Source organism: Triticum dicoccoides, chromosome 3B (genome assembly GCF_002162155.2).
Source record: "Triticum dicoccoides isolate Atlit2015 ecotype Zavitan chromosome 3B, WEW_v2.0, whole genome shotgun sequence".
NCBI classification, from domain to species: domain Eukaryota; kingdom Viridiplantae; phylum Streptophyta; class Magnoliopsida; order Poales; family Poaceae; genus Triticum; species Triticum dicoccoides.
In genome coordinates this window covers 693,021,839-693,034,887 of record NC_041385.1, presented here as the reverse complement: position 1 = coordinate 693,034,887, position 13,049 = coordinate 693,021,839, and the positions used below count along the sequence as shown (strand labels likewise).

At 46.4% G+C, this 13,049-nt stretch overlaps 2 protein-coding genes and 1 non-coding gene across 3 annotated transcripts; 2 read left to right on the top strand and 1 right to left on the bottom strand.

Annotated features, from left to right (window-relative positions):
* Window positions 1-5,685: 5,685 nt before the first annotated feature.
* TRNAV-CAC lies at window positions 5,686-5,759 on the top strand. The gene has a single exon. It is a non-coding gene; the product is annotated as a tRNA-Val (tRNA).
* A 3,377-nt stretch (window positions 5,760-9,136) lies between these two features.
* LOC119277917 lies at window positions 9,137-10,804 on the bottom strand. Its single transcript, XM_037559266.1, has 2 exons — window positions 10,443-10,804; window positions 9,137-10,345 (listed from the first exon to the last, which is right to left on the bottom strand). The coding sequence occupies exons 1-2, from the start codon at window positions 10,666-10,668 to the stop codon at window positions 9,246-9,248; spliced, it is 1,326 nt and encodes a 441-aa protein (XP_037415163.1). The 5' UTR covers window positions 10,669-10,804; the 3' UTR covers window positions 9,137-9,245.
* A 45-nt stretch (window positions 10,805-10,849) lies between these two features.
* Window positions 10,850-12,621, top strand: LOC119277918. The gene is made up of 2 exons (XM_037559267.1): window positions 10,850-11,288; window positions 11,921-12,621. The coding sequence occupies exons 1-2, from the start codon at window positions 10,879-10,881 to the stop codon at window positions 11,934-11,936; spliced, it is 426 nt and encodes a 141-aa protein (XP_037415164.1). The 5' UTR covers window positions 10,850-10,878; the 3' UTR covers window positions 11,937-12,621.
* The last annotated feature ends 428 nt before the right edge of the window (window positions 12,622-13,049 follow it).

Genomic DNA, 13,049 nt, shown 5'->3' with positions numbered 1-13,049 from the left:
TTTTGGTATCCACACTATGAACATGTGTAATATTACGCTCGAGATTCATTAAGAATAAACCATTGACCATCGGAGCATGACCATAAAACATATCTCTCATATAAATCGAACAACCATTATTCTCAGACTTAAATGAGTAGTCATCTCGTATTAAACGAGATCCAGATACAATGTTCATGCTCAAACTTGGCACTAAATAACAATTATTAAGGTTCAAAACTAATCCCGTAGGTAAATGTAGAGGTAGCGTGCCGACGGCGATCACATCGACTCTGGAACCATTCCCGACGCGCATCGTCACCTCGTCCTTCGCCAGTCTCCGTTTATTCCGCAGCTCCTGCTGTGAGTTACAAATATGAGCAACGACACCGGTATCAAATACCCAGGAGTTACTACGAGTACTGGTAAGGTACACATCAATTACATGTATATCAAATATACCTTTGGTGTTGCCGGCCTTCTTATCCGCCAAGTATTTGGGGCAGTTCCGCTTCCAGTGACCCTTCCCCTTGCAATAAAAGCACTCAGTCTCAGGCTTGGGTCCATTCTTTGACTTCTTCCCGGTAACTGGCTTACCAGGCGCGGCAACATCCTTGCCGTCCTTCTTGAAGTTCTTCTTGCCCTTGCCCTTCTTGAACTTAGTGGTCTTATTGACCATCAACACTTGATGTTCTTTCTTGATTTCAGCCTCTGCTGACTTCAGCATCGAGAACACTTCAGGAACGGTCTTTTCCATTCCCTGCATGTTGTAGTTCATCACAAAGCTCTTGTAGCTTGGTGGGAGCGACTAGAGGATTCTGTCAATGACCGCCTCATCTGGGAGGTTAATGTTCAGCTGGGTCATACGGTTGTGCAACCCAGACATCTTTAGGATGTGCTCACTAACAGAACTGTTTTCCTCCATCTTATAACTGTAGAACTTGTCGGAGACATCATATCTCTCGACCCGGGCATGAGCTTGAAAAACTAGTTTCAGCTCTTCGAACATCTCATATGCTCCGTGATGCTCAAAACGTTTTTGGAGCCCCGGTTCTAAGCTGTAAAGCATGCCGCACTGAACGAGGGAGTAATCATCAGCACGAGTTTGCCAAGCATTCATAATGTCTTGGTTCTCTGGGACGGGAGCTTCACCTAGCGGTCCTTCTAGGACATATTGTTTCCTGGCAGCTATGAGGATGATCCTCAGGTTCCGGACCCAGTCCGTATAGTTTCTGCCGTCATCTTTCAGCTTGGTTTTCTCTAGGAACGCGTTGAAGTTCATGTTGACATGAGCGTTGGCCATTTGATCTACAAGACATATTTGCAAAGGTTTTAGACTAAGTTCATGATAATTAAGTTCTAATCAAATTATGAACTCCCACTCAGATTAGACATCCCTCTGGTCATCTAAGTGTTACATGATCCGAGTCGACTAGCCCGTGTCCGATCATCACGTGAGACGGACTAGTCATCGTCGGTGAACATCTTCATGTTGATCGTATCTTCCATACGACTCGTGTTCGACCTTTTGGTCTCCGTGTTCCGAGGCCATGTCTGCACATGCTAGGCTCATCAAGTTAACCCTAAGTGTTTTTGCTGTGTAAATCTGTCTTACACCCGTTGTATGTGAACGTAAGGATCCATCACACCCGATCATTACGTGGTGCTTAGAAACGACGAACTGTAGCAACGGTGCACAGTTAGGGGAGAACACTTCTTGAAATTTTGTAAGGGATCATCTTATTTACTACCGTCGTCCTAAGTAAACAAGATGCATAAACATAATAAAGATCACATGCAATTATATAGTTGTGACATGATATGGCCAATATCATATAGCTCCATTGATCTCCATCTTCGGGGCTCCATGATCATCTTGTCACCGGCTTGACACCATGATCTCCATCATCATGATCTCCATCATCGTGTCTTCATGAAGTTGTCACGCCAACGACTACTTCTACTTCTATAGCTAACGCGTTTAGCAATAAAGTAAAGTAAGTTACATGGCGTTCTTCAATGACACGCAGGTCATACAAAAAAAATAAAGACAACTCCTATGGCTCCTGCCGGTTGTCATACTCATCGACATGCAAGTCGTGAATCCTATTACAAGAACATGATCTCATACATCACAATTCAACATTCATCACAACTTCTGGCCATATCACATCACATGATCAATCGCTGCAAAAACAAGTTAGACGTCCTCTAATTGTTGTTGCATCTTTTACGTGGCTGCAATTGGGTTCTAGCAAGAATATTTTCTTACCTACGAATAACCACAACGTGATTTTGTCAACTTCTATTTACCCTTCATAAGGGCCCTTTTCATCGAATCCGCTCCAACTAAAGTGCGAGAGACAGACACCCGCCAGCCACCTTATGCAACTAGAGCATGTCAGTCGGTGGAACCGGTCTCACGTAAGCGTACGTGTAAGGTTGGTCCGGGCCGCTTCATCCCACAATACCGTTGAAGCAAGAAAAGACTAGTAGAGGCAAGCAAGTTGATAAGATCCACGCCCACAACAGAATTGTGTTCTACTCGTGCAAAGAGAACTACGCATAGACCTAGCTCATGATGCCACTGTTGGGGAACGTTGCAGAAAATTAAAATTTTTCCTACGGTTTCACCAAGATCCATCTATGAGTTCATCTAAGCAACGAGTCAAGGGAGTGAGTTTGCATCTACATACCACTTGTAGATCGCGTGCGGAAGTGTTCAAGGGGATGGTGATGATGGAGTCGTACTCGACGTGATTCGGATCACCGATGACCAAGTACTGAACGGACAACACCTCCGCGTTCAACACACGTACGGGACGGGAGACGTCTCCTCCTTCTTGATCCAGCAAGGGGGGAGGAGAGGTTGAGGAAGATCGCTCCAACGGCAGCACGACGGCGTGGTGTAGTTGGTGCAGCAGTACTCCGACAGGGCTTCACCAAGCGCGTACGGAGGAGGAGAGGTGTTGGGGAGGGGAGGGGCTGCGCCTTGGCTTGTGTGTTGCAGCCCTCCCCTTACCCCTCTATATATAGGGGAAGGGGGCAAGGGGGGCCGGCCCTCTAGGGAAAACCCTAGGGGGGGCGGCGGCCAAAGGGAGAGGGGAAGAGGGGTGGCTTGCCCCCCAAGCCAGGGGGCGCCCCCTTTAGGGTTTCCCCCTCCCTTGTCCTAGCCGCATGGGCCTAGGTGGGGAGGCGCGCCCAGCCCACTAGGGGCTGGCTCCCTGCCCCACGTAGCCCATGTGGTCCCCCGGGAGGGGTGGCCCCACCCGATGGACCTCCGGAACCCTTCCGGTGGCCCCGGTACAATACCGGTATGCTCCCGAAACTTTCCGGTGTCCGTTTGACAACTTCCCATATATAAATCTTTACCTCCGGACCCTTCCGGAACTCCTCATGACGTCCGGGATCTCATCCGGGACTCCGAACAACATTCGGTAATCACATACAAGTCTTCCTAATAACCCTAGCGTCAGCGAACCTTAAGTGTGTAGACCCTACGGGTTCGGGAGACATGCAGACATGACCGAGACGCTCTCAGGTCAATAACCAACAGCGGGATCTGGATACCCATGTTGGCTCCCACATGCTCCTCGATGTTGTCATCGGATGAACCACGATGTCGAGGATTCGATCAAACCCTGTATACAATTCCCTTTGTCAATCGGTACGTTACTTGCCCGAGACTCGATCGTCGATATCCCAATACCTTGTTCAGTCTCGTTACCGGCAAGTCACTTTACTCGTACCGTAATGCATGATCCCGTGGCCAACACCTTGGTCACCTTGAGCTCATTATGATGATGCATTACCGAGTGGGCCCAGAGATACCTCTCCGTCATACGAAGTGACAAATCCTAGTCTCGATCCGTGTCAACCCAATAGACACTTTCGGAGATACCTGTAGTGCACCTTTATAGTCACCCAGTTACGTTGTGACGTTTGATACACCCAAAGCACTCCTACGGTATCCAGGAGTTACACGATCTCATGGTCGAAGGAAGAGATACTTGACATTGGCAAAGCTCTAGCAAACGAACTACACGATCTTTGTGCTATGCTTAGGATTGGGTCTTGTCCATCACATCATTCTCCTAATGATGTGATCCCGTTATCAACGACATCCAATGTCCATAGCCAGGAAACCATGACTATCTGTTGATCATAACGAGCTAGTCAACTAGAGGCTCACTAGGGACATATGGTGGTCTATGTATTCACACGTGTATTACGATTTCCGGATAATACAGTTATAGCATGAATAAAAGACAATTATCATGAACAATGAAATATAATAATACTTTTATTATTGCCTCTAGGGCATATTTCCAACACCCCTAGGCCGGCGGCCTCCTCCCCCTTGGCTCCTTTATATACGGGGGCGGTGGGCACCCCATAGACACACAAGTTGATCTACGGATCGTTCCTTAGCCGTGTGCGGTGCCCCCTTCCACCAGATTCCACCTCGGTCATATCGTCGCGGAGCTTAGGCGAAGCCCTGCGCCGGTAGAACATCATCATCGTCACCACGCCGTCGTGCTGACGGAACTCATCTCCAGAGCCTTTGCTGGATCGGAGGGCCGGAGATCGTCATCGAGCTGAACGTGTGCTGAACTCGGAGGCCCCGTACGTTCGGTGCTTGGATCGGTCGGATCGTGAAGACGTACGACTACATCAACCGCGTTGTGCTAACGTTTCCGCTTACGGTCTACGAGGGTACGTGGACGAACACTCTCCCCTCTCGTTGCTATATCATCACCATGATCTTGCGTGTGCGTAGAATTTTTTTTGAAATTACTACGTTCCCCAACAAGCACCTCATGTAAACACCAATGCATTGAATCCTGCACGCGTGCGCCGTTGTTGCCCCTCGCCGGCATGGAGGAGAGAGTGTAGCGATTGAATGAAGCGAAGCAAGCGTGGACGCACACATGATGCATGATTTTGGATGTTGCAAAAAATTAACAGGGGCACACACGTGCGGAAACGCCTGCCGCCGTCCATCTACGTTGTGATCCATGCACATGTATTTTACGGAAATTCATTGGAAAATGGATGAAAATTCTTACGTATCTCCTTCTCTCAGCTCTCTTCATCTAAGCAACGTGCACCATGGTCCCTTATAACATAGATGTTATGTCAGGAAGTGAATGTCGTTTTTTTGTGTGTTTGACCACTATATTGCGAAAGAAGAGGCATATTCATTGCACAAATTTAAATAGCTCCAAAGTCCATTTTTTATCTGTTATTTGTGCAATGTTGCAACTCATATGTTTCAGTTAGGTTTCTCACCACTCTAGTACTCCATCTTTTTTTATTTACTTTGCATTTTAGTTTTGTCCTAAGAGAAACTTTACTTTTATAAGTTTGAAAGTTTATAAAAAAATTAATATTAAAATTTATAATGACAAATATATATAATATGAGTATATATTCAATGATGAATCTAGTGGTATTAATTCCGTATTATAAATGCTCATAAATTTTTACTATAAACTTGGCCAAACTTTATTATATTGTAAAGTAGTATGGATTAGGACAAAAAGAAAATATGCAGAGTAAATAAAATCTAGGGGGTATGTTAAATAATCCAGGGAAGCTATTGAGGTTTAATCCTTTATAACACTGTAAAGAATTTACCAACATAATTATTTGGTTTAAACGTCAGTTGGTAATATAGCAGCACCTGGCAAAAGAAAACTACTTGTCTGGGTGGTGTAGTTGGTTATCACGTTAGTCTCACACACTAAAGGTCCCCAGTTCGAACCTGGGCTTAGACAACCTTTTTTTAGCGCACACAGGTTTGTCTCCCTCCCTCTCAACCCTCTTCCATCCAATTATTGGGATATATATATTTGCAATCAAGCAGTCTGCACGTGTTTGACAAAATGTCCAACTAAAAACAGGTTTGCCTCTCATATCGCATCACAAGACAGTATATTTGCGTTGGTACGAATGTTACTGGTCCAACTAGAATTTGTATTCTTCTGTGGCACAACCTGATCATCTAACAAGTCATGTTAGAGGTGGCGTGCCTTCATGGTTTGCCCCCACTCTATGCACGACGGGAAATCATGACTACTGCTGTCTTCCTCTGCGTGCAAAAGCATGATTTAGTCTTGGCACTTCGCCTTTGCCCTCAAAATAAAGGTACACCTGTGATCACCGCAAAACTAAGGAAAGTTGTCGTTGCAAGCAGATTACCGCAGCAGGTCAGCGCTCCCATCATTCTCTCCTTTCAGCCATGCCAAACATTGTAGTTGATCATCCAATGGAAAAAGGTACTGGTGCAATCTTAAATAAGAATGGAAATCAAGCCACGGTGAGTATTTACTTTATTGATCTTTTTGTTTTATTTGCAAGGAGCAACACATCACGATTTGGTTCAATAGCAGAGTGAGATTATGGGAGAATTCCAAATGATTCCAAAGGTTACGGGTTCCTTACAAGTTATAGTTACCTGTTGATGGTACGCTTCATTTGCACTTGAGTTTCAACTGCTATATTCAGTCAGTCGTGCGTGCTTAAATGGTCTATACTTCTTATTGACGAAAACTTGTAGGCAAAAGATGACCTCTGAATCACCAAAATATGTAAAGGGATGATACAACAGGTGCAGTCCAGAAGTTATTAAGTTTTTGTCATAGAACATATGGAACAACAATAACATATTTCAGAACTTTGTAACTTCTTGCTAGAGCACAAGTTTCAGAATGTTAGCTGGCAGTAAAATGTAGATTATCTTTCATAGAACATTGATCTGAATGTTGAAAGCAAATGGCGAGATGCAGAACTTAGTTTATTCAGTTTGCTAATTTTATAACAAAGTCAAAGGGCTGCAGCGCTGTATTTATATGACACAAGGATTACGTCCACGAAGGTTCGACGCCTCTGCATTTAGAGGATCTGCACACACAGAGTCAACCCCCTAATGTTCGAGCCAAGGTTAGAGCATTGTTGTTTCAATATCTATGTTTTTTCTCACTCTGATCACAGTTTGTGCTTTATGTGCGTGGGGGCGAATTTTTATTATACAGAAACAACATTGAAGTGTCTTTTCTCATTCCCATTCAAATTGGCATCTTTATGATGGCCATTTCACTTTTGCTCTCCATAGGCTTCCTCACTCTCCACATTAAAGTGTATTTTCTCATTCCCATTTAAATTGGCACCTTTATGCTGATCATGTATATTTTGCTCCGCATAGCTTCCTCACTCTTCATCTAATTTTTATCTCTATAAACTCCCGCAGCAACGCGCGGGGGATTTATCTAGTTAACTCAAATAACTAGTACTCCCTCCGTAAACTAATTTAGAGCATTTAGAGTATTGAAGTAGTGATCTAAACGCTCTTATATTAGTTTACATAGGGAGTGCAAGTTATGAAAAATGTGAGGATGATCAGAGCATAATTATAGTTTGTTAGCAACTAATCATCAATCATAGATGCAGCTAAAGGTAGCCTAATATTCAGTTTTCAGGCAGCAGTAAGTCGGGTACACTAAATAAAATATTAGAAACAACTGACCATTAGAGCATTACTGTAGAAATCTCAACTCTAAAAGTCTGCTCCTCAGTTATCGTATGGAATATCATATTCAGTTGCGAAACCAACAATTAAGAATTTAAGATCCTAATAGTGAGCGAGCAGCTAAAAGTGGCATTTGACTACTACCCACCAGGTTGGAAATTGAGTCCTAACTGCTACATGTTCAGTTTTCAAGCACCAACCATCAGAGTCCTAAAAGGTGCCGTTTTGTTATGGCAGCAAGAGCAGCAGGAGCTAAACATGTAGATTTTAAAAAGGTCAAAAGGCCTAGCTCCAAGGGTAGGAGATGATCATCCTAGCTGGAAGGCTTCAATGTAGGACTGGTCCAAACAGTAGGATCTGCCCGAATTGCCCATTGGAATAGGGTCACCCCTGCTATAGAACTAAGCATTCCCATTACCTACTATTACATGGAATAGTCAGAATCTGCCACTATCAAACCCTGAGCTGAATACATATCAGCATCAACCATGCATACTACTCCCTCCGTTCCTAAATATTTGTCTTTTTAGAGATTTTAAATGGACTACCACATACGGATGTATATAGACATATTCTAGAGTGTAGATTCACTCATTTTGCTTCGTATGTTGTCATTTGTTGAAATCTCTAGAAAGACAAATATTTAGGAACGGAGGGAGTAGTAATTAAGGGTGAGAAGCATTAGTGTTTGCAAGGGACACAAATATTCCATCTCTTCAAATTGAAAAAAATACAAGAAAGATGGGGCGAATATATCCGTTTATTATTTTGAGCTACAAGGAACTCAGAACAACCTAGAAAAGCTGCACATGTTATACCAATTGTAATTTTGGCAACACCAAAAACTTCTTTTTTAGACGCAACAACACCAAAAACTTGATGTAACCAGAGTCACTGGTAAAGAAAAATCACGAGCACCAATAATTTGACTCGGCATCTACCTTTTTCTGCACCATTTGAGGCCAACACAACCAATACAACCAACTTATGGTCTAAAAAATCCAACAGGAAGGATGTATAAACAACTAGGTCAGCCACAATATCACGAGATAGATCAAGTGTGATATAGCCCCTATGTTCCAAAATAAGTGATGCTTTAGACTTTCCCCTTTTTCGGCAATTGAACTGAACACATACTCAGCAGGGATATACCTAATTATGAATCAGGCCGCAGAAGCAAATTAAATCGCCAAGCAAGGCATACCTGGATTCCTGGAGCAGGAGATTAATTAAAGACACCTCATGCTTCATAGGTGGATGGAAACAAGGATGGAAACCGACCAAAATTCTACGTTGGTGGAGACAATGAACCTCTAGCTGCAATATCATCTTCAGACCTGTTCTGGAAGAGATGATCAGACTGTATCTGTTTTAGAGAGAAACAAAGTATCAAGCTGAAGAGACCTACACAATTACCGGCCAAGTTGGTTTGTAAACTTATCATTTCTTTTCTGTAGCGACGAAATACTTTTGCTGTTCATATGCTGAAAATGAAAATATATTTGAATTCTGCCATCCACATTTAGTATGATTTGCATGTGTTTTAGTTCCTGAAACCTATTGACATTTCAAGAGTTTTCTGGACAGACAGACATGTAAAAACAAAGATAAACTGGTTCGACAAGATTGCCACGAACTAATTTTTCATTGATGCAAATCATAATATACATCGAGAAACTCGAAACAGACATAGCATCCATTGCGTACAGCTAAGCCAGCCAGCCAGCTAGTGTTCCTACATCCAGAACGCTACAGGTGAAAACCCGGTGATATGCTTGGACAACACATAGGAGTTGGTGGTGCGATTGATGGTCTGCAACTCTCCATTATGAGAGTAGTTGAGGCCAAACTTGGTCATAAGGAGCATGCAACCATCACAATGACCAAAGGCATCCTCATACTCCACTTCCTCACGCACCACACACTCCACAAGGCAAAATCTGGCATTGCCCATGTATGTTAGAGTGGCACACGAGGCCGCTCGTTTCCTCTCCGGGACCTTGTGGAACAACTTCCCCTTGACAACCTTCCACTCGGGCTGTTGTATGGTACTTGCGCGGCTGCGGGGGGCGACTTGGCAGGCGCAGATGTAGCCATCCTCATGAAGGCCAACCCATCCGTCCAGCGTGTTGTCATAGTAGCCCTGGCCTTGGAAAGGCAAGGCCCATTCCCCATGAAACCTCCACTCACAGTACTTGGTGTCGAAAGAGAAGGTCCGGCGTTTGAGATTGTACTTGTTGACCCCAGACATGAAGATGGTGTGTCCATCAGGGTGCACGGCGTAGGAGGTGATCCATTCATCCTCCTCGAACGGGGGTGGTGAGGGCACGCTTCTCCATGACCAGCTCATGGTACGAGGATTTGGAGATTCCCAAGACATCACCTCAAAGGAGTGCTGCTGATTCCTATGGTGAAAACTCAGCGCATACAGCATATCCGCAGTGGCCACGGAGGTGTGGAAGTCACCTACCAGTGGACCGGGGAGTGGAGGGCCGACGGCGAGTCCTGTTCTCTTCGTATCATAGAAAAGTGTGGGAGCCTGACCACAGCATGGGTTGGTGACGATGACGATGTTGCTGCCCAGGACCGCAAAGCTCATTGGAAAACCAGGTGCCGGCGACACCAACCGGAGGACCGGTGGCTGGCCAAGGTCCGCGTCATCGTCGTCGGCGTCAATCTTGTGAATGCTGAACCCATCTTTCCAGTCATCCAGTACCAGATAGAGGTGCTTCTGATCAGAACGTCGTGACCTTTTGCGGGCGCAGTTTGCCTGTATCTCCTCTCCCTGGAGCCGCTTAGACATCCTGGTTTTTTTCGATCTGCTGCTCCCTCTGTCTGCAAGCAGTATATATAGAGGCCTAAAGACTGGATCTTTTGTTGTGCTTGGGGCTTGAGCCCAATTGTAGTCGAATTCGGAGGCAAGATTGCGTACCTGACCCGGATTCCGTGTCGGACGCGATCGAATCAGATCTACCTGACATTGAATAGGAGCCGGACGCGGCCGAATCAGAACCAGATGGTCGCCGGGCGCCGCCGCCACCACCGCAGGTACCTCCCTTCCTCCCTCTGCCGGTCGGTTCATACCGTCGCCTCACTTCGTCGGGCGAGATCGAGCCACGGCGAGCTCGGGTACGGTTAGGCGGGGAGGATCCGGCCATGACTGGCCACGGCGAGGTCGGGGACGGCTAATACGGCGAGGGTCCAGCCAGATCGGCGTTGGGGACGATTCGCGGCGGCGGTCACGCACGGCGGATGAGAGGACAGAGAAGAGAATATAGGGTATGGTATAAGTTTATGGGAAACGTTTAAATCCGGCGGACCGGCCGAAGCTTCGGCCGGTCTACTCGCTCAGTCACGCGCGTACGCTCATGTACGAGAGCCACGCGTCCACTCACAACCGCCCACTTCCCTTATCCTCTCTCACGGGTGCTGCTGGCCACACAATCAATCCACATCCATCTTTTTCTTCCACCTCCTGTGACGCCGCTGCTCCCACCGCTCCACCTCTTATTACTCAGCTGTCATTTGGTGTGCCACCGCCGCGAGCGTTGCCGTGGAGCCGAAGCGGCCACCAGCAGATCAGCAGCCGTGCCTGCTACTTCGGAGGTCCTCACTTTTTTGCTGCAATCGGTTTGTGGGAAGCTGCAACCGGCCGTCTAGGAGCTGCGACCGGCGACGGCCACCTGCGGGATGCGGCGGCGCTGGAAACGGTGACATCAGGGATGCTGGAACCCGTGGTGTTTTTTGCTGCTACCAGCTGTAATTTTTGCTGGAACTGGTGTGTTCTTTTTCCTTGGATCGGTGTCGGCGGTGATTTTCTGCTGGAACCAAGTTCTATTTTTGCTGGAACCAGTGATATGTTTTCTGCTATGGGAGGAATTTTTTGTTGGAACTGGTGTTTCCTTTGCTCGAATTGGTGCCAGCGGTGAATTTTGTTGGAACCAAGATGTTTGTTTTGCTGGAAACATAGATGTGTTTTGCTGCCACCGACGGTAATTTTTGCTACATGGTACTACCATCGTCTCTGAATCTTGCTGGAACCAAGATGTTGTTTTGCTGGAAACAGAGATGTGTTTTGCTGCTACTGACGGTAATTTTTGCTACTTGGTAATACCATCGTCTCTGAATTTTGCAAGATCCAGTACTCTTTTTTTTGGTACCATTGCTTTGCTTTTTGCTGCAACCAAATGATTTTTTTGCTACCACTGTCTTTGAGTTTTGCTGGAACCAAATGATTTTTTTGCTACCATTGTCTTAGTTTTTGCTGGAACTAGCACCTATTTGTTCTACTATCATCTTTGGATTTTTTGCTGGAAGCGTCGTCGATTTTGCTACAACCGGCAAATGTTTTTGCTACGTCCATTCATGACGAAGATTAGCTACATCCTTTTTTTCATGGTGTTTCTGCAGGCTCGGCGAAGATTAGCCGCGGGCGGGGGTGGCCGGCAAGCACGGGCGGCGCGGGGGTGGCCGGCAAGCATGGGCGCGAGCGCGGGGGTGGCCGGCAAACATGGGCACGAGCACGGACGGCGCGAGTGTGGCCGGCGAGCATGGGCGCGAGCACGGACGGCGCGAGGGTGGGCGAGCACAGGCGCGGATGCGGACGGCGCGAGGGTGGGCGAGCACAGGCGCGGATGCGGACGGCGCGAGGATGGCCGGGGAGCACGGGTTCGAGCGCGGGCGGCGCAGGGTGGCCGGCAAGCATGGATTGCGCGAGACAGGCGGCGAGCATGGAGATCTCCCTTTTTTCTTTTTTCTTCACGCGTGTGTGGAAGAGAGAAGACGACTCAATCGCGCTATCCAGACCGTTTATTTGTACAGGATCCAACGCCTGGCAGCGGACCGGCCGAAACTTCGGCCGGTGCGCCGGCGCCTAGCGTCGCCCTAAGTTTATTTACAACCAATTTCTTGGCGGGCCCGCCGGTAGCGAAGCCTCTCTTAGGCCATCTTGGGCTTTCCCTAAAAAAAGGCCATCTTGGGCTCAGTTTGCCAGGCCAACTCCAGCGCACGATTACAAACCGACGTCCGTTTTGTCCGGATTCTGTCCATTTGGATAGGGCAATAGGATCGTCTGTGGGGTTGTCCTGAGATGCGGTGGACGTGTACCCAACGAGCGGATGCATCCTTTGGCTCCATCCTGTCCGCCACGGCCAAAAATGCCCATTTATTCATATTTCAATGTTCAAGACTAGTTTGCATGTTCAAATATTAATTGTCTGAAAATAAAAATAGTTTTACAACCCAATCAAAATTGTCTCTAATAAAATACTTTTACAACCAAATCGAAAGTGTCTTGAATGAACATATAATGAACCAATACGTCTATTGGTTGCCAATATGATTCCACATGTTTCGCCGGACGCGGCCGGATCAGAACCAGATGGTCGCCGGGCGGAGTACTATCGTTTCGAAAAATTACCATTTTTTAATTAAAAAAAATATCACAAAATTGGTTGGCTGTTCCAAAAAAATCCAAGTGACTGAACCGTTAAAATTTAAGCAATATTATGACATGTCTGGCCCACCCGTCAGGTTGACT